Source organism: Silurus meridionalis, chromosome 22 (assembly GCF_014805685.1).
Source record: "Silurus meridionalis isolate SWU-2019-XX chromosome 22, ASM1480568v1, whole genome shotgun sequence".
NCBI classification, from domain to species: domain Eukaryota; kingdom Metazoa; phylum Chordata; class Actinopteri; order Siluriformes; family Siluridae; genus Silurus; species Silurus meridionalis.
In genome coordinates this window covers 16,233,656-16,260,593 of record NC_060905.1, presented here as the reverse complement: position 1 = coordinate 16,260,593, position 26,938 = coordinate 16,233,656, and the positions used below count along the sequence as shown (strand labels likewise).

Here is a 26,938-nt window from a genome sequence, read left to right as displayed (position 1 = left end):
CCCTTGTATCACAATGCATAGTTTTTAACATATTTGCATCAGGAAAAAACTATTTATTTATATATAATTAATAGTAGATGCACTTTAATGTGACCTATAATTTGTGACAACAAATTCAGATTTGATTTCTCGTCGCTAAACCGTTTTTCGAGCTCGTTTGAAACAGATGGTAAGGTTTAAAAGTGAGAATGCACTTAAGTATATTGCTGATATGCGGTCTGTCTGAACCAAAGAAATAAAAGTTAATTATCTGTACAATTGTCAGGGTTCCACCAGCCACACCTTCCCCAGACGCACCTATCTCTCCTAGCAGCTCAACCATCCTACTAAATACCCACACCTGGCACTCATCAACTCACCTCCCTACTTAAGCTCTGCTCTCATTCATGTCACTGTCCGTTCTACAGCTGGAGAACACTCACAGACTACTCACACTACGTCTCACTTGGATTACTACCTTTCCCAGGATAGTGTGTACTCCACGGACTTAACCTTTCCATAGGATTAGCTAAGATTGCTGGACATTCATGTATTCTATGGTTTGCCGTTTTCGCTATTTACTTCCTGTTTCATTAAAACCTCCGGTTTCCAGCGAGTTCTTCCTGACAACCATATTGAATTGCGTAACACTATTTATTTAATTATTTATTTTCATTTCATCGTAACGCATCGAATCGCATTGTGTTGAATCAAATAGAAATCGGATCACACTGCATTGTAATAGGGGTAAATTGTATCGCATCATATCTTCAACATCAATAGCGTATATTTTAGGTCTTGTTGGCTGTACAAAAACTATGTTACTGCAATCAGTGTACACATTTGAATTAATGTACAGTACAATGACCAAAAGGTACACTTTTCGAGGTCAAACTGCACAATTCATATAACAAATCTTCTTTCGGCTGCTCCCATTAGGTGTCGCCACAGCAGATCATCCGTCTCCATACCACCCTGTCCTTTACATCTGCCTCTTTCACACCAACTACCTGCATGTCTTCCCTCACCACATCCATGAACCTCCTCCTTGGCCTTCCTCTTTTACTCCTTCCTGGTGGCTCCATCCTCAGCATTCTTCTACCAATATAACTCATGTCCCTCATCTGCACATGTCCAAACCTCCCTCACCTTGTCTCCAAAACATCCTACATGCGCTGTCCCTCTTATAAACTCATTCCTAATCTTGTCCAGCTTCGTCACTCCCAACGAAAACCTTAACAACTTTAGCTCTGCTACCACCTGTCTTTTACACTTCATATAACAAATGACTCAATAAATAATGAATGAAATCCTGATTGTTCTTTAGAACATAGAGCTTTAGACTGACCTCTGAGAACCTCTGGACGTCCTGAGTCAAGGTCCCCACTCTGCTCCAGTTGTAGTAGTTCAGGAATTTTACAACAGCTGGATTGACCGCATTGTCTGACGGAACGGTCCGGAAAAAGTTCGGGTACTTCTTCTTGTCTGCCAGGACTGGTGTCGTTGCGGCAAAAGAGAGCTGCAAACAAGAAGAAAATGGAAATATTACTTTAGTATTGGACAACAAACAAACCGCTATCTATATATATATATATATATATATATATATATATATATATATATATATATATATATATATATAAAAACTGAAGCTTGTGATCAAATCTGTAGTTGGCCTTTTCACGCTGGATTACGTGTGATGAACCAGGTCAAATTCTCTGTATCAGGGACTATGGGAGTCCAAAGTATAGGTGTGAACAAATCAACACAGTCACACATCTCTATAAAAAGACAGCACTCACACCTTCAGAGGGCGCCTATGGTGATACGAACCGTGAATGTTTGCACCACAGACAGTCAACCTCAGCTGACTGACTACGTGTGTGTGTGTGTGTGTGTGTGTGTGTGTGTGTGTGTGTGTGTGTGTGTGTGTGTGTGTGTGTGAGTTTGCATGTGTGTAAATACATAATGATTTCACAATGAGCTTTTTCAAAAACTAAAATAAAAGGTGTTTGCTTTTTTACTATTCATTGACAATCTTGTATAAAGATTATATAAGGTCTATTTAGATCTTTATCTCCATAGAAAAAAATGAAAGGATAAATTCTTGATCAAAGTCACTGAACATATTATTCTCGAGTTCCAGTTTCTATAATGAAACTGTGAGCAGCTTTCGAACTTGCAAGCAAGTTTTAAATCAGTATCAGTAAGTAAATCAGTAAGATCTGAAAAGGAGTTAAAGAAGTGTGTGTTATACAATTGAAAAAAAATTATTCATTTCATTCTTTTATGGTGAAAAGAATGATGGAGTACATCGTGAGCTTTGATGAAAGTCACAGTATTTATGACAGTCCTCGTTTGGAGGATTATGCTCAGACTCTAATAAACCCCGAAGGTTGTTAGTCTTTTAGAGATAAACAGAAATGGCCTTCTTTGAGTCTTTACTTGTTCAGCATACTATACTCACTATTCACTATTAAAAAATAAAAAAAAGGAGCACATTACTGACTTACACTTACAACTGGCTTACAATCAAACTCTGATGAAATTCGCACTCACACTCTGGAAAGTAGAACTCAATCGATTGTGTGATTATTGTAAGCGTTAGTCGTCAATCATTTCGATTCTGTCTTCAGGGAAAATCTACCAGTATTCATGGAATCTGAGACTCTCTAATACACAAGTAGGCTTTTGGAGAGCAAAAATGTGGTCAGTTCTTTCCCCTCACTGCCTGAAAATGTCAACCCAACAATGAACCAAAAAAAACAGTTTTGGTCACAGTGTAACAAGCTTTTTTCTTCTCCCTTCATCCCACCCTGTCCTCTGTTTATATCTGCCTCTTTGTCCTTCTAAAATGAACCACCTGCATGTCTTCCCTCACCACATCTGTAAACCTTCTCCTTGGCCTTCCTCTTTTCCTCCATGCTCAGCATTCTTCTACCACTATACCCCATGTACTCTGCACATGACCAAACTATCTCAATGGCACCTTAAAAACGACCTACTGCGGGGTCCCTCTAAAAAAATATTTTCTAATAAAACAGCTATCTTTCCAATAAATAGGATGAAGGAGATGTCTAATTGCAATGTAAAAATAATAATATAAACATAGTATATTTTGTAGTGGGATTTTGGCACAAAGTAGTACACAAAGGTAACTCCTTTTCTAGCTTTCCAACTTTTATACTATAAGTGATTTTGGAATAACAGAAGGTGGGATAATTCATTCATTTCCTCAAATTGTTACCACAAAGTTGAAGGCAAATAATTGCAAAAGATGTCTTTGCAGTAGATGCAGTAGAATTCAACTCATTTGAACTCATCTCTAATCCTCGTTACTCCATGTGAAAATCTCAGCAGTCCACTGTCTCTAAACTTCACAATGTTACAGTGGAAATATAATTTAAATCGCATTATTTTCTCATCCTGTGTGTCATCTTATATTGAAGTGACCGTTAGTCTGCTGTAGTGGCTCTGACCTTTGTGACCTGAAGAGGAGCATAGGAAATGTGCCTCATCTGCTCTAATGTCTGGCTCATTTAAATGTGGCTGGATTTTATCTACTGCAGCAAGATAAGCAATCTGAGGGGTGGCATTTTTTTGTTAAAGATAATCTTCATTGACTATTTGTTCTGGCAGAGCCCATTAACAAACAGTTTGAGGTACTGGCTCAAACTAATCGTTTCCTTGTCACTGGCTGGGTGTTATTGCGCTCCGTTAGCACCTTCGTATACCCTAATGTCAAGGCCTGATCTGTACATTTGTGGGGCATTGACGCATTTATCCAGAGCGACTTAAAATTATTTCGTTTATACAACTGGGTTAAGGGGTTAAGAGCCTTGCTTAAAGGCCCAGGAGAGCAGTTTAGGGGTGCTGGGATTTGAACTCATCACCTCCATATCAGAGGTCCAGCATCTTGGTCACCTCCACTTGGTTATCACCTTGCAAAGACTATGTTAGTAAGGTAGTATCTCCATGGAAAAGAGTTGTTTTATATTTTCCATTTACATTATTTCCTGTTCAAATTTAAACTCATGTCCTTCTGATCAGAAGTCCATCATCTGAACCACTAAGTTCCCACCACCTTGTATCTGTTTTTTACTACATGACCTACTGTACTTGGGATGATCCAAACCTAGCGGAGAAAGGTCTCCAGGTAGCAATGACGGGTGTCCCCTTTTTGATTTTTTTAGCAATGGCTCAGACCCTTTGCACTCAAGCTGCCCAAATTTGTGCCCCTGCTTCATTTGCCTCCAAAATTCCCCTTGGGTAATTTTTGGAAGACAAGATCTCGAATGTATTTTGTGTTTGATTGGGTCAAGGCGAGCTAGCACTCGAGATTGAGATCGTAAGGCAGTCGAGGCCGAGGAGCAACAAATGCAACTGCAATCATTTCTTCTTATAAGGTTTTACATGATGAAGCAGAAGTGCATTCTGTGAAACGCATGGTACAGTACAGTATGACAGCCTATCGCAACAGCAGCGGGCTGTGAATTCTGTTCTTTCCGATTGCGCAGTGACTAAGCTAGCGAGTGCCATGCGGTGAACGAGCATGAGTTACCACTGCTGCTACAATGTGAGACTGAGATTTAATCACCTGTCAGCCTCCAGTGGGAAAACAACATGACCTTACTGGAGGAGAAGTTAGTCACAAGGACGACGACTAAGAAAAGGATCGTGAGCTGCTATAGAAACACTGATTAAATGGGTCATAACAGAAAAAAAAGGAACTTATCTATTGATCTCCTGAACAATTAGAATTCACAGGAGAGGAATACATTACATTACATTTGACATTTACTGCATTTGGCAGGCGCCCTTATCGCTTAAAACCGAGCAAGTGAGGGTTAAGGGCCTTGCTCAAGGGCCCAGCAGTGGCAGCATGGTGGTGCTGGGATTTAAATTTCCGATCCACAGGTCAATGACTTGACCATTGAGCTACTGTCTGTAATACATTTTCTTTAAACATTACAAACAACTAGGAGCCTTAAATACTGAGAGAATACTAGAGGTCTAGAGGTTACTTCAGTTTGTGTGATTAGACAGATAGAGAGATGTAGAAATAGGAAATAGCTTTGTCAATTCAGGAAAAAAGAGAGAACAAGCAGACTGAATTCACGTTCCTGCCTTTAGAGACTGCTATGTTTTATTCAGCTTGTTCATTAGACAAAGAGTGTTTACAGTAGTCTGGCAAAATGAAGGGCCTTGCCAGAATGCTCATTGATTTGAAGTCATCACTAATTGTGCAACTTTTCTCTTTAACTCCTATTATAGAGCTTTTCAACACAGTGCTGTTTGTATTTATACAATGTACCAGTGTGGGAGTCATGATTTTTTAATCTCATTATCTGGTGTCAGTCAGATGAGGATAGATTCCCTGATTGAGTCGGGTTTCTCTCAAGGTTTTTTCTTTATGTCATCTCAGGGTGTTGGGCCAATGTTTGCCCCTGGCTCGCTTGTTATGGATCCAAATCTACATCTGCATTCATCCTGCAAAGCGACTTTCTGACAAAAAAATTGTTAAATTAAAAAAGGTTTTGAAAGGAATCGATTGACCCAACACTTGGTTTGAGCATGTCTTGAATAATAGATTGGCACCTTATGTTTTGTCGCATAGTTACCCAGGAAAATACCGAAATTGAAGAATAACTGCAATGTACAAAATAAAAAGCGTGCATTCAAATGATTTTGTAAGATAATAAGAGAAAGTGTCTGATTAAATTTAACCATCACGATCATATTTAGCTTGTCTTTCCTCAACAGATTAATGAGACCATTTTCTCGTATTCCATAATGCTTATCACACTAGTATTAACAACAAACCCTGGTATATTTAAGTCAAGGTCAATGTGGATTTGGAATAGGCATGACAGTCTTATGTTTCTACAGCAAGATCTATGAAGTTATTCAGCATCTCAAGAACTATTAGGATGAATTCAGATGGTAATTTAATATAAACAGTTTACTATAAGGGCGTAGGACCACAGTTTGTATATTCTTTTTTCAACATCTGACTACTGAGAATCTGACTACTGAAAATCTCATTGCCAGTAAGACTATGGTATAATTGTGTCAGTTTATAGCAATTGGGCTGGTATACTGGTGGAATGTGTTTATATATTCTATATAGATAAAATATTGTGGACACCTGACCATAAGCGCTCTTGTAAGTCGATCTGGACAAGGGCGTCTGCTAAATGGCACGAATGTAATGTTTATATATGATTCATATGTTATTTTTAAGAGACCAGAGACTGTTTCAGAGTACAAGAAACAAAAACAAATACAAATTATATTTTATTTTGTATTTATTTCCGTTTCTTGTACTTTGAAGCAGGATTAATAAAGTTCTATGTTATATTATCTGATCTCAAACTACCATTTCACATTTAGGCCCCTATTTCCTAAAATAGTAACCTACACTTCCCTGGGAAGATGTTCCACTAGATTTTTAGAGTGGAGATTTGTGGTGATTCATTCAGCCAGTGTGTTAGTATAGTCTGATTCTGATCTAGGTGATGTGAAAAAACCATGCAAACCATATCTTCATGGAGCATTGTGCACAGGAACATCATCATGCTGGAACAGGTTTGGGTCTCCTAGTTCATGTGAAGGGAAAATGTAATGCTACTGAATACAAAGACATCCTATGCAACATTGTGGTACCAAATTCTGAGGAAAAACCACATATGAATGGAAAAGTCAGGTGTCCCAATAATGACCATGTAGTGTATATTTATATAATATGTCTATATATATATATATATCATTTTCTTACTTAAGACAACAATGAAAACACAATTACACTTTACAATCCCACAGTACTGCAGACGACTTCTTGCATTTCACTGAGCTTATGCTTAATATTCATTTAAAAAAAGAATGCAAATTGTTTGATTCGGTTCTCCGATCTCGATTGTATGCTATTGTTCATACTCTCTGACAGCCAGAGAACTTGTGAATAGCAACACATTTTGCGTCCTGTTAAACTGTGTGAATAGCAACACATTTTGCATTCTTCTAAAAAATGTGATAAATCATCAGGAGGAATAAAAACGTTTGATCAAGGTACGAGAGACGGTTCAAATTTTGTTGCTTGACATTGCTGCTGATTGTGTACTACAGTGGTGACGATGAGTAAAAATTGGACAGTGTGCTGCTACAGTAGAAATAGTGAGACAATGTCAGCTTTTTGTTTAACCGAGGCAGCTGTAACTATAGACAAGCTGCGAATGAATTTACAGCCACAAATAAATCCTTTTATCTCAACATTTTCAGGATTTTAATTCATAAATTTAATTTTAATGCCTGAGGGCCAATGAAATATGTATTGTTTTCTGTTGTTCTAATGAGTCATGGTGCAACATACCAGAGCTAAAATATTCAACTAGATTGAAATGATTATATATTTGCTCCCAATATCACTAAAGATAAAGATGGTCCATGGTGACAAAGCTGAGAAATAGACAGCTATTTCTAATAGACATTGTCCTGCTGGCATTACCTACAAGCTAATGCAATTAGAACATAATTAATGTTTATGTTTTAAAGTCTCTTTATTCTCATTTATGTTTAATCTCTTTATTCTCTTGGAGAGGAAAAACATAATTAATAGACTAAATAATGAGTGAGAATTGTAAATAAAAAAAACAATGACATTTTCTATTAATTTAATAAATAAATAAAAATAATATTAATATAATAAATAAATAATAAAAAATATATGATCTTTTTTTTAAAGCATATGATAAACAATATAATATAATAAACTATTTCCTTAATGTCATTTAACTGTATGATAACTTTTAATAAATGTACCCTTTAGTTTCTCACTTTTTCAAAAATTACACATTTCCCCAATCTCCACACAACATATGATAATCAGAGAGATGTTCCCAAACCTATCCAGGCATTAGTACGCCTCAATAATAATGGTTTACTTCCCATTCACCTGTAAGGATCAGCAAGTATCCATAGCAGCAAAACACTTTGGAAATCCAGTCCAGTCTTTGTTATGTAAAAGGAAGCAGGAGAACCATAAAGAGACCCACAGAGACACATGGAGAACTTGTAATACTGTAGATCAAACAGTCAAATCAAACCACATCACCTTCGTTTGGTCAAATGCATACATTTACTCTAAAATTATGGCATTTGACAGACGCCCTTATCCAGAGTGACTTACATTTATCTCATTTACACTCAATTCAGCAGCTATGGGGTTAAGGGCCTTGCTCAGGGGCCCAGGAGTTGACTGAGATACAAAATTTGTATAAAATAAACCTGAATTTCTCGCATAACAATGAGCAAAGCAAAATTTTCCAGGAACGTGCTTCACATCGGATCCTTTGCCCTGAGGCACTGTTTTGTCAAGTATTTAAGAATTTGGTCAATTATTCCCCCTAAACTGTGTCCTTCTGACTTTACAGTAATGACCTGCGGCTGTTTGAGAGCTGTTCTTTCGAGCCGAACTTTAACACGCAATCAGAAGCAAGGGCGAGTGGAGCAAAAGGTATCACACCGAATTAGGCTTCCTTCCTTTCTGCAGATATTGTGTCAGCAGGAGATCGGCTTTTCCCACAGACATCCAGCCTAGAATGTCTTGTTTAAAAGGGTATCGTCTTCACTAGATGAGAGATTCTTTCTTTTAGATCGGGTCTTTCTTCAGACAGCAGGCTTACATAACGTCAGGAGAAACGGGATTGATTCACGTACAGCCTTACCTCAGTACACCTAGTGCACTAGGTAGCATACTAGAAGACTAATAGGTACACTCATCGCTAGTGTGAGGAGCTGTCAATTAGTTGGGGCATTGAAAGAAAAAAAAACTAGGAAAGCGGTAAGACAGATGCACAGATGTTTGGCACATGTTCCTTCATTTGAAATCTTTTTTAAGAACTGCTCAGAAGTGATGATGAAGTCTCCACCTGTCTTCTAATCCCTTTCTCCTCCCTTGCCCCGATCGACCCTTTACCGTGCTGTGTGTGCTGAAACACTTAACCCAGGTTTTAATTGCCACTCCCTCACCCCTTCCAGGGGGTAGTGCCAAACCCAACCATCTGTGTCTCCTTTCCATCAATCTCCTGGTGCCAGTGTTAATTAAAACTAGGGAGAAGAGTCTCAGTGTGTGATACCTCGCAGCTCCACCGTCATGGGACTGGAAGGTCACAGAGCTCCTCTAATAAGTCCAATAAAGTTAAGAGCACTTTTTAAGGATAATAATAAATGACTTTGAGAGGTGAAGATGGGAAAAAGGGAAGATCCAATGTGTGTGTGAGAAAGAGAGAGTTAAAAGAGACAGAGAGAAAATGTTTTAGACTACACCAGTAAGGCAAAGCAGTCGAGAAAAGTAAGAGGAAAAGTCTACATAGAGAAAAACAAATGAAATATACAAAAAGCCTCATTTTACAGTTTCACACTCTCTCTTTAACCCCATTATACTTTTTTACTCTTTTGGTCTGTAACATTGTCTTTTTTGCAATCTATTAAAAAAAATCTTATTCTATTTTTATAAAATAGGAAGAATGTTGTATTCGAGCCAGTCACAACTTGTGTGTGAGCTAATGCATGTGAAATAGTACATGTCCTAGAAACTGCACCTGTCAGGACAACCCGGGTGGACTATTACAATATAAAGCATTTTTTTTAATTTAAGAACACCACATAAAATATGATAATGAGAAAAGTGTATTCAAACCTAATGATGACACTGTAAGGAATGGATATTCGGTGCCTCCCAGATGAGGACAGGTTTCCTTTTGACTTTGTTCCTTCTTAAGGTTTCTTTCTCGTACAATCTCAGGTTTTTTTTCATGCCACAGTCATCACTGGCTTGCACAATAAAGGTGCTTTATCACATTTAGAGTTAAACATGCTCCTGAGGTACCAGTGACCAGTGTTCCTGTCCCTCTGATCTCCTCGGATCTGCACACTTCTTCCTGGCCTGCCTCTGAATGGGGTTCTCTCGATTGGAGGCCACGGGGTAGGGATTCGCATCAACCACCTGGGGTTTCATTAAATTACGGAACATCACAGGAGTTTTGAGGATGTGGATGGACTGTTCCTAATCTCAACAGTCTGCTACAATGACTTATGACTCAGTTTACATCTGATCACCATCACTGCACACCTCAACATCGTTCAGCTGTAATAAATGGAGATTTGGTGCCACCCAGATGAGGATGAGGTTCCCTATCGAGTCCGGTTTTTCTCAAGGTTTCATCCTTATGCCATCTCAAGGAGTTCTTTCTTGCCACAGTCACCACTGGCTCGCTCATCAGGGACAAACTTACACTTAGAAAGAATCATGTTATTCATTCTTTATTACTGCATTATCTGTGTAAAGCTGCTTTAAAACAGTGTCTATTGTTAAAAATGCTATACAAATAAAAATGTATTGAATTTATACTTGGCACATGTACATTACACACTGAAATTCTTTCTTTGCATATCCCAGCGATGTAAAAAATCTGGGTCAGATATGATACATCCCCTTTGGAGCACAGAGGGTTAAGGGCCTTGCTCAAGGGTCCATGAGTGGCAGTTTGAACCCCTGGCCTTTCAATCAGTAATGCAGAGCCTTAACCACAGAGCTATCACTTTCCATTAGGGATAAACTTTTATTATATTTATAGCCACTAAACTTCAACTGCAATTTAATAACCACTTTGTAACCTTTTAAAAACTGATTTAATTGAATTTGATTAGTCCAGGCTGTAGCACTTTAAAGAAGTAATCAGTTTTAATAAGAATAAAAGAGCTGAAGTTTAAATAATAATCTTTGAGTCAAACAAAACAAAGAATACTGCTAAAATCATCTTTTCACCGTGTTAGTTACTTCTTATACACCTTCAAGAATCACCAAGAATCCATAGGACCATAACAGGCACGAATTGAGGCCACTGATGACACTGATTTACATCTTAGATATCTTTAGATTAGCCAGTCCAGCTTCTAGCATGTATTTGTTAGGTGGAATGAAACGAGAGGACCAAAAGGAGACAAAATTATTTGTCCCTTTTGCCAAGGGATCGTGATTTTGAATCTCAACAATGACACTGGGCATGTAAAAAGCAAAACTGCTCGCTTTCTGGGTGAGAAGAATGTTCACGCTCTCTTTCACCTGTCAATCATAGCGACGCTAGCCATTCACAACGCGTCTGTGTAGGTCTGTAAAATAGTACACACAAATCCGAATTTACTATTACAATATACAGCGTATTTTTTATATAAAAAACCTTTTTGAAGCTGTAAGGGTAGAACCGTGTCTAGGTTAATCCTTTATTCATGCTACTATGTAAATGGTTATTTGCAAGTTGAAGTAGCATTGTTTCCCACCTCAGCACACTTGATGTGTAAAGTGGAAGAGCAAAAAAAACAAAAACAAGTATAGACGCCTCCACGAAAGACTGTGTATTGTTTGCTCTTTCAAAGCACATAAAAAGCTCCTTTAACTGCCCCTGTATAGTAACAAGCCTGAGTGGCTCCTGGCTCTTTTCTTCTGTAGTAAAACGCAAACATTCATGCCAGATATTTCAGTACAGCAAGTTCCATTTTGCTTGTGTATCGAACAATATGCCTAATATTGTGTTTGTCCCTTTTTTGCTGCCAAAACAGTCCTGATCCATTTAGCATTAATAGCATTAACTTCTTCAGCAATTGGAGCTATAGTACTGAAGCTGGTCTGGCCATTTTGGCTGCTTCTAACACATCAACTTTGAGAACAACTTTGATCTTCACTAGCTGCCTAATATATCCCACACACTAACAGGTGCCATGATGTAATGCATTAATAATATATAAAAATAGTGTAAATATAATATTTTCATTAGATTACTCAATATTATTGCTGATCACATCGGCATAACAGACTTCACATGTCGTTATGTTCGCTTTGCACTTTTTTACAGTCCACCTCACATCACTGTTAATATTCCACTTGCTTCCGGATGTCCTGGGCTTTGATTACGTGCTATACGGCTGTAGAAAGGCAGACATCTATGAAAATTTTACATCTATAAAAGTTTGATTTGTTCGCATCTGTGGAAGTTCGAAACTCCAATGTTCGTCGAGATACTCTACAACATGCAAGAAGTGAGTGGTGTTAGCAACACGTAAGCTATATATGATTAGCGATAACTCTGATATTACATATTAGCTGTACATTACAGCAGTGGTGAACAGTTAGGAAGTAAATGTAACTCCACCAATCAGGGTAGAGCACATGCTCTGTTTTAAGCTTGTTTTGATTGCCGTTTGTTGGTATCTACTTAGCATAAACACACAGTTGACCACAGTCCAGTCTTATTCGCAAGATTTTTGGTGTCCTAGGAGTAACATTAGAGTCTTTCAGAGATGGCAAACGTACACACTTCCCCATGTTTTAAAACACTCTGGTCAAAGTTGAATACTGACTACTCTTTTTACTCAAGCTAAAGTAATTAAGTTTAGGCTCTGACATGTACTTAATTAACAAGTAGCCTTTACTACTAACTGTTTTAGTGTCACGCTGCTAACAGGATCTCACATCATATTATTATATTAATACAAAATTAATTTCAAGTTTTGTTACCTAATGAATGTATCCAGGCTGAACAACCTCCATATAGAAGACAAGTAGAGAAAAGATGATGATGATAATGTGATCAGGAATGTTTTCTTCAAGTATTATCCATGTTAGCCCCAAACTTTCTGTTGCCTTCTGCCTAGCTCATTGTTAGCTTCGTAGGCTATGGTGCGCAGATTAAAACTAAGGTAACGAGCCTGATGTAAAAAATAGAAAGTACAGACATTTGTGTAAATAATTAAACGAATAAAAGCAAAAAGTTGTCAGAAAAACAAATAGTGAAGTAAAATACTGATACCAGAAAAAGCTACTTAAGAACAGTAATGAAGTCCTTGTACTTCATCACTTCCCATCTTTGGAGTGTTTTCACATAATGTGAATTCATTAGGTGAAGTTTTGTGACAAAAATGATAAGAGGGCATTATAGCCATAAATCATAGTTCTTTTTTATACTTAAATCCATTTGAAGTCAAATACTTTTGTACTTTAACTCAAGTACATAGATTGTGTACTTTGTCCACCACTGCATAACAGCTAATAGTATGGCCAATGTTATAGATTTAACCAAGAGTCTGTTTTTTGACTGATCTAAAGCCAATACTGCAATAAACACAGCAGACTATGGTAGCTGGGAAGTGTGTATGTGTGTTTGGAAAGGAGGACAATAGACAACAAAATAACAAGGGTGGGAAAAATGAAAGCAGGGCCAGTGGAGAAGATATTGTGGGAGCTCATCCCAGCCGAGTAAGGTCAGATCTAGCAGTCTCTCCTGGCACTCAAGTCACCTGTCAATAGACAGTGTTTCATTCTAATTGAAGTTCTCTAGGCAATTCCAAGTATAAGGACCTCACAGAATGAAGTATTGACAGTGCAGGACAACAGCTGGCATCAACTTACCATGAGCAGCAAATGTACTTTTTCAAGGATCTAGAAAAATCTCTTCTTAGAGCACAACATCCTGAAGTATTACACTGTAAGGAAAAATATCTTTTGCGTCATAGATTCTGAGTCAAATGCACAAAACCGGTGCTAAATATATCCGATTTTTCTGGCCTTAGCAACCTTTGTTAGCGGCAGCCCTATATGTGAAAGAACAACACATTCCAGTTAGTACAGAACAACATTCCTGTCTCGCACCCTATTTTTGGAAGCTGAAACCCAATTAAAAAGGGTGGTTTATATAAGCTAGTGTGTATAAACACAGCACTTATTGTGAAACATTACGTTGGGTTTTTTTTGTTAAACTTAATTACAGCTTTTGAAAACATTCCCAAATAATTATATCCCCTACATGCAAAAAACTCCTCGAAAATCACCAGAATTACAATAAATGTGTAAACACAGATTTAATTGGCTAGCGTAGCTATAAATGGAGCCTACAAATGTGACCTGATTTTTAATCCATTGCCTCAAATTTATTGTCCAGGATTTCTCACATCTTCATAAGCATGAAAAAGACAGCAGGCTTCATCTGTCCCCTGTCACTGAGTTTCGCACCAGCCAATTGGGTATCTGCTTGGTCACGTCAGACACTTGGCACAGTATTCCAAGTACATCCAGCTGCTCAGTTGAGCTGAATGGAGGGCATTTGGAGAACATGGTGTTGGTGTAATGTTCTTGCAGAAGAGGCTGGTTTTGTAAACACTGGTTGAATGTGTGGCTTGATGAATTGCAATTTCAAATGAGTAATGAGTCATAAATCCTATTATCGAGTGTCACCTAAAGAAAGACAAGTTTCCTTTTGAATCCTCTCTATATGATTGATAATATTCACTGAATCGCATTGGATACAAGTTGGCAATTGTATCGTGATGCATCGCTTTTAACATACTTGCAACAGTAAAAACCTCTTTATTTACATATAATTAATAGTAGATGCGCTATACATTTATTATTATGTGACCAATAATTTTTAACCAATATTTTTCATGTAGATTGATTTCTCCTCGCTAAACTTTCTCTCAGTGAATATAAAATTCACAGCGTATCACAATGAAGACCGAGGTGTGTCATGAGAGTCACATAGAATACAGATTAACATGGCAGAGGTAGAGCTGTGTCTTTCTGCAGACAGCACAAGAAATGAACGTCTGGTTTGATTTAATCTTTGTTCTTTTTTTTTTTTGCACAACAAAGGTCTGTTTGTAGAAGGGGCTCTGCCTTAGAAGTCAGAAGGCCCTTAAGTAAAATGCTGATTTCCTGTCTGTTTGAGAAAAGAAATAAAATCAACTATCTGAACCCCATCGAATTGCATAAAATATTTTTTTTTCTATTGCATCGCATTGCAATACTTTACAAATCACATTGTGTTGGAACACAAGGAACAGTCTTTAACCAGCGACAGGGTCATGGGTGGCCGAGCCTCATTGATGCGTGTGGGGGGTGAAGGCTGACCCGTGTGGTCCGATCCAAATTAATGCTGTTAATGTTTGACGGATGTTTTAGCAGCAAAAGGGGACCAAACACAATATTAGGCAGGTGGTCATAATGTTATTGGTATATATATATAAACTGGTATATATATAAATACATAAAGTATCTTCTTCTTCTTTTGGCTGCTCCTGTTATCATCTGCCTCTTTCAAACCAACTACCTGCATGTCTTCCCTCACCACATCCATAAACCTCCTCCTTGGTCTTCCTCTTTTCCTCCTTCTTGGTGGCTCCATCCTCAGCATTCTTCTACTGATTTACCCCATGTCCCTCCTCTGCACATGTCCAAACCATCTCAATCTCGCCTCCCTCACCTTGTCTCCAAAACATCCTACATGCGCTGTCCCTCTAATAAACTCATTTCTAATCCATCGTCGTCACTCCAAACGAAAACCTCAACATCTTCAGCTCTGCTACCTCCAGCTCCACCTCCTGTCTTTTACTCAATGCCACTGTCTCTAAACCATACAACATTGCAGGTCTCACTACAGTCCTATAAACTTTCCATATATATATATATATATATATATATATATATATATATATATATATATATATATATATATATATATACACACACACACACACACACACACACACACACACACACACACACACACACATATTACTTCGTTTGCACCAATATCGTAAAAAAACATCATGAAAGAAGTACCTGAGTTCTATATCTGTATGCATATGCTTAAATGAACAAAGACGCTGCAGCACATCTCCACTAATGTACTGCTAATTGAGGCTATTTAACCCCAATTACTACAATCTAGCTGGCAGGTTGTTTAGGTGCCTGCTGCCAAAGAAATGACCACCAAACCCACATTTTATCGCTTTATATTCCATCACCGAAGTGCACCCTGGGCAAGGGTTAGAGAGTGCATGCTGAGTTCCTTTCTTCTCGTTCCACAGAACGCCGAATTCTGTCACCTGTTGCTCGTTTTTTTTTTTTCCTTAACATTTTTATTTTTCAGAAGCGTCACTCATCCACGATTAAATGCTGAGCATGTGGATTAGTGCAGTAATTACATCCCGCTATGAGTAAGGAGAAAGTGCTGAGAGGGACTGATCCTGGTATTCTGAGATCCTTAAAGCCTGAGAACCCAAGTCTGTTTGCAATGATGGATGGTGATGAGTAAAAGTTACTGTATGAATGTCACAGTCAGAATTCAGCACATCGGGGTGTTACGGCATGACCGGCTGGATCTTTTTACCAGCAGCTTTATCGGTTATATATTGATGAATTCTCCATCCTGCTTCTTCGTACTTGCTGTCTAAGCAGTCTGGGGTTAGGACTCCTGCGTAAACATGCTACAATTTAGACTAACTGCCTGCGTGCTTTAACTTTGTACGGTTAGATTGTGAAGAGAGAAAAAAAAGTGAGTCTGAAATCAGCACGCTCAGAGCTGGAGAGAAATGCACCATCAGCAGAGAAAAACAAAAAGCCACAGCCATTCAGAGTCCTTAATACAGAGTCCTGCGTGAATGGTCCTGCTCATCTACGGCATCTCTCTCAGCAGGTTAAGTCATCTGGAATCGTGTGGCTTCCCGCACACGGCCAAAACAGCGTGAGCGATAACCGCCGTTGAGTATTTTTCCTGTGCAAAATGAACAGCCTAAAAGTGGACAACTTGGTTAAACGGCACAGAGATATCGATCACCACTGTTCAGGCGCCCTTTAGCACGCCCTGCCTTCCAGGAGGTGAGGACTGCATTTCTCCTCAGCAAGAGAAAGAATGCACATGGGGCTCCTTTTCATTAGCTTATCGATCCTCTCGGATGAAGCCGATGCTGCACGACAGTCGCTACTGCACGTGATTTCAAAATCATTTCAATTAAGACGTCTTCTTTGTCCACCGGCTGCACGGTTGAAGCACAGACAGTCATAGAAGACAATTCTGACACTTTCTGAAGCTTGGAGTAAGCGTCACGTTCGGCGAGCTTCGCTACGAGGAACAGCGCTAGCATGGAAAGAATAAACAGAGCGGTAAAGACTGTTTACGGCGCCACAGTACACATGCATAATTTACATTCTTGTGATGTCCTTCTGTACACAGACACCATGCTGGAAATTGGGAAGTGCAAAATCACCACAATTCTTAACTTTATTATCTCTCCGTTACTGCCTGCAAGATGGCAACGATCCTGTGAAGGATAGCATTTGAGTTTGGGTAAGAAAGTGGTTATAATCTCAAATCTAAAAAGATTATTAACACCAATCAGATTGGAGAATTGATAGAAAAACCGAGATTTTTTATGTTGTTACTTCTATTACCACATAATTACCAAAATCTATATATATTTTATGCTTTATATTGTGTTATATGTGAAATCTGCAATTTCACATAACTCACATTAACCTGTAAACTAAAAAGTATTCATCTTAATTCATAAAAAATGGCACTCATTGTTGATTTATATTTATGACATTTGATTAACCTTATCCAGAGCAGCCTATGTTTATCACATTTCTTTAACTGAGCACGTATGGAATTAAGGGCCTTGCCCAGGGGCCCAGAAGTTGCAGCTTGTTGAGGATGGGATTTGAACTCACGACCTTTGGAGCCAACGTCCAAAACCTTACCCACTAAGCTACTACCTCCTATTGACATTGTGTGAGAGAACTAAAAGAGTTATGTGCTGTTATACGCAAATAAAGACAAAAGATAAAGATAATGGTGATTATTTTCTTATACTGGCACAATCTTGTTTGTTTTATTTATTATACAAGTGTTCCTTTTGATTCATTTAATTTTTTTACAGCAATTCTATTCACTAAAATTTGTTAGATTATAAATGTATAGATATACTTCATACAGTGCTGTGCATAAGTATTTGCCCCATTCCTGATTTTCATTACTTTTTTGCATATTTGTCACAGATGAATGATTCAATTTTAATATTTCTCAAAAATAACCACAGTGAATACAAAATGCAGTTTTGTAAATGTTTGTAAATGGGAGACGAGCCTTTGTGTTCTTTTTTGCCAGCAGTGGCTTTTGCCTTGGGAACTCTCCCACGAAGCCATCTTTGCCCAGTCCCTTTCTAATTGTTGAATCATGAACTTTATTGAGGCAAATGAGGCCTGCGCTTTTTAGATGCTGTTTAGGATTCTTTTGTGAGCTCCTGGATGAGTCGTCATTGCGCTCGTGGAGTAATTTTTGTAGGCCACTAGTGAGAAGGTTCGCCACCGTTCCAAGTTTTCTTCATTTGTGAATAATGGCTCTCACCATAGTTCACTGGAGTCCCAATGCCTTAGAAATGGCTGTGTAACCCCATTATAACCCCAAGTTATTTCGATAGATCGAGATTTTTCTCACTTTTTCAGAGAGCTTCTACAGTATTCAAGTGATTCTTGATTCAGGCCTGGATATGGCAAGTGAAATATATCTCAGTTTTCCATCAAAAAGTGATTAATCACAGTTCATTATTGATTGAGCAAGCTGTTATCTTCATATAAGAGTAATATTTATTAATATTATTTGTTTAATGATCTTAACAAATATGCAATAAACGAAAAACAGGAAGGGGCATATACTTTTTTACAGCACACAGCACATCTAAATGCTTACTGTTTTCTATTTTCTGCATGAGTCAATTGCACACAGTCAAAATCAGATATTGATCCACCGATGGAAACGGGAGTCAGCATGACATTATTGACTGGCACACCCTTATAGTCATAAAAAAATAAATAAAAAAACCCAGAAAATATGAAAAGAAATTATTGAAAGAGCAGAAACACTCAATGCCATTTCTAGGATTTCTGGCACCCTAGGCCAGATTCCTGTTTTTTTTTCTCCCATGGCTCCGCCCTCCCACCACAATGCTCCACCCCCACACATACAAATAATTCACAACCTTTCATAAAAAAGTAAAAAAACCAAACATTTTATAAGCATTGCAAAATAGCCTAAATTAAAGAATGTAAACAGATACTGTATATTAAACTTCAGCAGAAAAAACAGATAAACAATTGAAATGGATGGGGCGAGAGCAGCAGTGAGGCAGGGGGAGCTCACTGGCGCCTCCCGAGCTGGTTGTGCCCTAGGCAACCGCATAGTTTGCCTAGAAACGACGCTGTTTACACTGGATACACTTTTGCTAAATACTCGAAAAATACCAGATTTTTTTTCCTGTGTCCACTGTAGCCTCAAATTCCTGTTCCTGGCTGACAGGATGTAATCGTTTAAAATCCTATGCATTCTGAAATGCTTTTCTGCTCAGCATTGTTGTAAAGAGTGGTTTTATTTAAAATGATTGAAGAGTTTGGCCATTCTTCTGTGACCTCTCTCATCAACTAGGTGTTTCAAGCTGCAGAACTCTCACTAGCTGTTATTTTTTTGCTCTTGTTTTTCACACCTTTCTGTGTCTAGAGACAGTTCTTAAAAGCTCAGCAGTTTCTGAAATACAGCTTGTCAACAGTAATGCTGTGGACAGAGTCACGACGATATTTTTTTGCCGAATCTGATGTTTGATGTGAACAATAACTAAAAGCTCTTGACCGAGGGGTGGGCGTATGCTGACAAATTATAGCTGAAGGAATTTGCATATTATATATATATATATATATATATATATATATATATATATATATATATATATATATAGAGAGAGAGAGAGAGAGAGAGAGAGAGAGAGAGAGAGAGAGAGAGAGAGAAAGATGGTAAACAGTGCATATGGTTTTTAACATTTAGAAGTACTATCAACTGTATATAGACCAGAAGAAGATATTCTCAGATGGATTGGAATGAAAGATCTGATATAGCGCTTCAACCCAACTGATCACCTTTGGGATGAATATGAACACTGACTGCACCCCAGGCCTTCTCACCTCACTTACTGTACATCACGAGCAACCTAGTGGATGAATAAATATCACATAAAACTCCACAAGCACACTCCAAAATCCAGTGGACAATCTTCCCAGAAGAGTGTAGCTTCTGTAGACTAGGATATTAAAAAAGTATATATCCAATCTGTGGTCCTGTCCTTGTCAGATTGAAGTATGAAAGATTTATAAGCAGATGCTAGAATATAGTAGCCATTATTATTCTTTTTTTCCCCCTCTATCTGAGTCATTCTTATCCTCAAGCAGTAAGAGGATTATAATGTATGAAGTGCTGTTTCTCAAAGCGCACCCACACCCACACCTACGTGCACTCACCCAGACCTACCTGCACACACCAAAACGCAGAGACGAGAAGCAACGATCTGTGATTATCTCCTATACACGGAGAAGTGGCATTTTAAAGCACACGAGTGTTAAATTAAAGGGTCAGTGCTGTGCTGCTGTCAGGTCCTGAAAGCCGGCGAAGGCAAAAGGAGCATTAAGATGCTGAGGCGAACACATCCCATTGGTGGAAAAGCACAGAGGCCAAAATTAGATTGGACAGGAAGGATCTTAGACTTTCCCCGCTTCTGTTGCATGGAATATTTCTGATGGCTAGAAGACTATGCAATATAATATGTGCTCGAGAAGTAACAATGACTTGCCAAAGCCTCAGAGGCTCAAGCTATAATTGGTTATTTATCCATGAAAGTGCTCCCTTGAAATCAATATAACAGGCAGGCCAATTTCCTCTCCCCATTCAGAAAAAAAAAAAAAAACACTAATCCTCCATTTTCATTTATAATGTCTTAGAGATTGGTACAGCTCTTTCTACACATTACACGTTCATCTGCCCAGCATTAATTCAATTTACAGTGCATCAGTCAAACCCCACCCCCCTCCTCCAATCAGCAATGGAAAGATATGTCTGGAGACGGTCTGGATCACCGAAGGCAATGTTCCAAGCTTCACTCAGTGTAAATAGACCACAGAGAAAGCTCACAAAACCATCTCAAATGTGCTATAAATAAGCTCCTAGGGCATGGGATTTTTTTTTCAAAAAGCTTGGTTCCACGTTCTCCTTTACCCTAATAACAGCAATAATGCTGTCAAGTAAGGATGTCACCAGTGTCCTGAGATTTGTTAAGTTTTTGTCAATTTTTGTTTACTTTTTTCACTGACTGTGAGCAATTCAGAACAGGTTCACAGTGCCTATATTGCTGTTTCACTTGCTGTTCAAAGAATCACTTAACATTTCTATTGAACTGAGGGATGGTGAATTTGCAGGCAAAGTGCCCCAGTGTGCCATCAGGCATCCCAAACAAGTCTCATACACAGGCTATACAGTATATTTCACTTTTATCCTAGAACATGGGCATTTCAGGGTTGTGGCCTGGATGAATCCACAACTGGGTTGACATTGGTGTCCCACTGATACTGTACATATACAGCCAGTACATAACTAAGGATAAAGATGCATTCTGATGAGCCCATCGTAACTTAAAAAATATTGTAGGTCAAGACATGAACCAGCTTACTCAGGAGTCCTAAAGAATGGTGATCAGTATGGGGTAGTGTACTGTAATTTGTTAATAATTTAACAATAAAAACTATACACTGCTACTTAAGTAATATTTTTTACAATTGTGTCATCGTGAGAAAAATTGTAAGTGGAACTATCGTAACCATCCAATTGTAAGTTAAACCAATGTAACTCAGGTTTTATGAAATTATATATATATAAATAATATATATATGAAGAAAAGAGTGCAGGCAGGGTGGAGTGGGTGGAGAAGAGTGATAGCAGGGGTGATTTGTAATAGAAGGGTATCTGCAAGACTGAAAGGGAAAGTTTATAGGACTGTGGTGAGACCTGAGATGTTGTATGGATTAGAGACAGTGGCATTGAGTAAAAGACAGGAGGTGGAGCTGGCGGTAGCAGAGCTGAAGATGTTGAGGTTTTCGTTGGGAGTGACGATGATGGACAGGAGTAGGAATGAGTTTATTAGAGGTACAGCGCATGTAGGATGTTTTGGAAACAAGGTGAGGGAGGCGAGATTGAGATGGTTTGGACATGTGCAGAGGAGAGACATGGGGTATACTGGTAGAAGAATTCTGAGGATGGAGCCACCAGGAAGGTGGTGGGGGAAGACTTGCAGGTAGTTGGTTTGAAAGAGGCGGATGTAGAGGACTGGGGGGTATGGAGACGGATGAATCGCTTTAGCGACCCCTAATGGGAGAAGCCAAGAAGAATACAGTATATATATATATATATATATATATATATATATATATATATATATATATATATATATATTGTGTGTGTGTGTGTGTGTATATACACGATCAGACATAACATTATGACAACTGGGTCAGAGCATCTGAAAAACTGCAGCTCTTGTGGGATGTTCCCAGTTTGCAGTGGTCAGTGTCTATCAAAAGCGGTCCAAGGAAGGAACAGTGTTGAATTGATTCAAGTGGGGAGCGAAAGTTGGCCCGTGTGGTCCTATACAACAGATGAGCTTCTGTAGCTCAAATTATTGAAGAAGTTCATGCTGTTAATGTACAGTGGGTCAGAACTGTCATTTTGCAGCAAAAGGGGGACCAACACAATATTAGGCAGGTGGTCATAATGTTATGTCATGCACAAATGTTAAGTCAATTTCACAATAAAAGTGCTAAATAAGTATAAAGAATTTAACTGAAAAAAAAAACCTTATGATAACTGATCAGGCATAACATTATGACCACCTGCCTAATATTGTGTTGGTCCCCCTTTTGCTGCAAAATGACAGTTCTGACCCACTGTACATTAACAGCATGAACTTCTTCAATGAAAAAATATATTACACCAATCCCCTGTCACTGTCATTTGGATTAACACTGCAATCTGGTCAACTGTAATTACACAGTTAAAAAAAAAAGTGACATAAGACAGTGGGACAGTAAACAGACACGTTGGTATAATTAGTATGATAACTGTGCAAACAGTTTGCCCCTACTGACTGCACCATTTTAAATTATGTTAGATATAGCTTTCTACGTAGGAGTGTGTCAAGGATCTCTATGCTCTTCACTCACATGCTCAAATAAAGCAAAAAATACAAGTGATGCGAAGGAAAAAAGAAAAGGATTGATGATGGGGTCACATTAAGGCAGATATGACTTGGTATGGATTCAATGGCTGGCTGAAATGTGAATGTATGCTTTCTGTAAGGAGGATATGAAGTGGACCATGTTCATCTTCAATAAGTAATTAATGGTTAATCTGGAGTTTAAGCCAACAAGGCATTGTGTGCTACTGTGCTGTCTAAACAGCTAATTATTGATTTATTGATTTATTGATTTATTCATTAACTGATCAATTTCTCGACTTCATACAACTGGGACAGGTCATTAAAATGTTTGTACTAGTCAAATGTAAATTAGTTTCCATGTCCAAAATGTGTGACCTACTGCTTCATTTCATCCCTAAGATGTTTCAGGTCACTGGGTTGAACCCCAATGTCTCATTCATATGACAGTGGAATTTGTTGTTTAATCAGAGGGATTTTGGTGCAACAGCACATCACCATTAACCCAACATCAGCTCTGAATGCAGGCCAAAAGGATGCACACTCATGTATTATACATATTCTCATCATGTAGAAACCTGTACACTCTATTCAGTGGTCCCTGGGTATTGTACCCAGAGAACGAGAGCATTATTAAACACAGCACATATACACAGCACCCACAATGCCCTTCATGACAAAATAACACCGCAGTGACTTTAATCAGCTTGGCAAGAAGGGACCAAATCTATACGAGCACCAACTGGCATATGAATAATGCATGTATTTTATATCCACCCCTGAAACTTCTGCTACTTTGGTTTGCAGCCATGCGTGAGGGCCTCGACATGACAAATTACGCCTGGTGGATTATTTCATGCCAGAGGTGTGCGTTCAGATTACACGTCATTTCATGTGCAGGCTGAACTTTAACCTTAGTCTCTGGTAGAACACTTTTTATAGCATCGTCAATGGAATAAATTTTTTATCTTTATTAGAATGGACTGTTGCAAATTGCAAAAAGCCAGTGTTCTATCTGTTTTCTAATGAATAGGATTGTGAATGGTGTGTGTACTAATTTGTACTCTGGTCAAGTACCTTGTACCAATTTACATCGTATAATTGTAAAAGCGAGAGAACTTTTATATCACATGCACAACTGAGGGCTGAAGTCCTTACTCAGGCAGCAGCTTGGTGGTGTTCGGATTTGAATTCAGAACCCACTGATCCCAACCCCAACATCTTAACCAATGTGCTCCCCCTATTTCTGCATAGAGCACGCTTTGTGCACAGGAGCATTGATATCCTGGAACAAGTTTGAGTTTCCAAGTTCAAGTAATTGTGAAATTTTATCATACCGCATCCAAAGACAATTGTGTGCCCTCAGCTGTTTGTAGACAGACAGACAGACAGACAGACAGACAGATAGATAGATAGATAGATAGATAGATAGACGGACGGACAGACGGATCGATGTACTTGTTATGTAGGACAGATGGTAAATTAGCAGTGCTTTTTCAGCTTACCAAAGCCTTAGCCACCCGGAGGTCTGTATAAATTTTTGTTTTTTTTAATGGACATGCTTGTGATGGGTCTAATATGGGGGGGAAACCTGTAGTGAAGAGCACCATTTGAAAAACAGAAGAAGCTCCAAGGCCTAAGAGAATGTAAAGGAAAAAGTAAGCAAACCAGTTCACAGAACCCAAAGCGAATAAAACACCTTCTCTGTGAGCTTGCTGTGATCCCCCGATCATATTTTAGGACATTGGTAGTGATTGAGAGAGACTTTTGGTACTTAAGATGTAGAAGATGCTGTCTACAACATACTGTAGAGTAAGAGAGACTTTGATAGAAACTTTGACCTTTTGGATCTTACTGTACTGTCTGCTAGAAAAGTGGTTGTAACAGGAGATGATTCAGTGATGATTGTGCATGGCCAATCAATGGTCTGCACTATTTCTAGCTTAAACTAATATTCCCCAAGTTTGGCGTTCATGGTAATCAGGGAATGAACTTACTGTCTGATAGAGAGGAAGCGAACAAAACACAGGAGTGCTAGTTCCAAAAGTGCAAATCGAAGCGTGTTTTGTTATTCTTATACAACAAAGATTTTTCATTTTGAAATTAGTAATAAATATCTTATTGTACTTTTATGCAGTTTTAGCTCAGCTCAACATTAAAGTCATTGTGTCATGTAATGAAGGGAAGTTCTAACTTCGAAGAAACAAAACATATAAAAAAACAAATATATGAAACATAGACAAAAAAAAAGCCATACCTTGCCCCTGAACACCACAACAACCATGGAAGCTCAAAAGCAAGACAATTAGAAACACAGACTCCAGAGAATAAATAGTGACACTATTTAGGTGAAAAAGGAAACAGGTGTAGATAATAAGTATAGCATGTGACTGGAAACATGGAGGTGCAGTGGCTGATGGGAAATATAGTCCATAGCCTTAATCATGACATCATTTGTTTATAACAAACATAAGAAAAAAAGTACAAAGAAAAGATTTGCTTACCAGCCTTTGTTAACCTTTCTATTAATTAGACATAAAAAACACAGCTTGTCATCGTGCAACCACAAAGCACAATGAATGGAAACCTACAGACCCCTTTCTTATAACTAAGTATGCATCAATTTGAATAATAACAGGTTTTAATCTATTTATTTTAGTTTTAGATTATGTAGAGCATCCATCAGGTCAGTTCTCTATAAAAAGTTGTAAAATATAAAAAGGAAAATTATTTAACTACAGTCAGGTTTTGACAACACAGTGGTGTAAGCGCTATTGGAATCCAGCAGTGTGTGTGTGTGTGTGTGTGTATGTGTGTCACTGCTAGGAGACGTCCGACACACTGGATTTACAGGATCCGCATCCTTGGCGTTCCCATACATCTGCTCACTCAGACAGAACTTCAAGAAGCTGCTTTTATGCCATGCAGCATTTATGATTTCCCCCTAAAATGCACTTAAGGGTAAGAATCAACAAGAATCTCCACCCTATGTGCAGACATTGTGAGGACACAGTAATAGCTTGACTGATAATGCATGCAGAGGTAATGCTCTGTAGTGTGGCTGAGTTGACATAGAGAGGTAATTATATAAATCCTAATGCATGGGGGAGCACTGGATAGCCCTATTTTAAGACATGTTGAGTCTTTGCCTGGGTGGCATGAACGAGACTCTTGTATGTGAAGGAGACATCTTAAGGATGGACTGGGTGGTTTAAATGCTCAAGAATAGAAGAAATTTTAACTGAGTGGCCAAAGTCTTGGGACACCTGACATTTTCAGCCACATGTGGTTCTTATACAAACTGTTACCACACTGTTGGATTGTACAGGATGCCTTTGGAGAAACCTGTTCAATGCCCCTGTTGAACACCTTTGGGATGAACTGACTGACTGCACCCCAGGCCTCCTCACTTCACCTACATCAGTATCTGACTTTACAAACACCTTTGTGTCTGAATGAACGTAAATCTCCACAAGCACACTCTAAATGCCATGTCCATACTAATACGTTTTTATTTGAAAACGCAGTATTTTCTCTCCAGTTTGGCCTTCTGTCCACACTAGGATGGCGTTTTCAGTTAAAGAAAATGTTTTCCAAAGTGAATACATTTGAAAACACTGTTTTCGTGTCACAGTCTGTAAGAACGGAGGCTCTGAATGCACCTCTCAAACAGATGAAATTCACTGTAAATAAGCGGCAGGCAAAAATTACGAAGCGTCTTAGGTTTCGCTCACGCACAGTACAGGGACATATGCGTTTTCAGACTTCAGTGTGGATGACCAACTTTTGAAAAACAATTGAAAATTAAAGTGTGTATGCAGAGAAGAAAACACTGATTTCGAATTAATCCAGATTAGTGTAGATGGTGCCAAAATCTAGTGGAACATCTTCCAAGAAGAATGGAGGTTATTTTAACAGGAAATAGGGCCTAAATATGGAATACGATGATTGCAGATCTCAAGTAAAGGGAAAAAAATAAACTGTGTTCTGACCGCAATTGTGCCAGAGCTGGAAGGTGGTATGGTGTGCAGGTAATAGAGAAAAGTAA

At 38.5% G+C, this 26,938-nt stretch overlaps 1 protein-coding gene across 1 annotated transcript in view; it reads right to left on the bottom strand.

Moving 5' to 3' along the window:
• The window catches only part of gabbr2 (gamma-aminobutyric acid (GABA) B receptor, 2), a 246,828-nt gene that overhangs the window by 122,195 nt on the left and 97,695 nt on the right, over window positions 1-26,938 (bottom strand). The window contains exon 3 of the mRNA XM_046834305.1: window positions 1,328-1,498. Coding sequence (XP_046690261.1) covers window positions 1,328-1,498 — 171 coding nt within the window. The remainder of the gene's footprint in view (window positions 1-1,327; window positions 1,499-26,938) is intronic.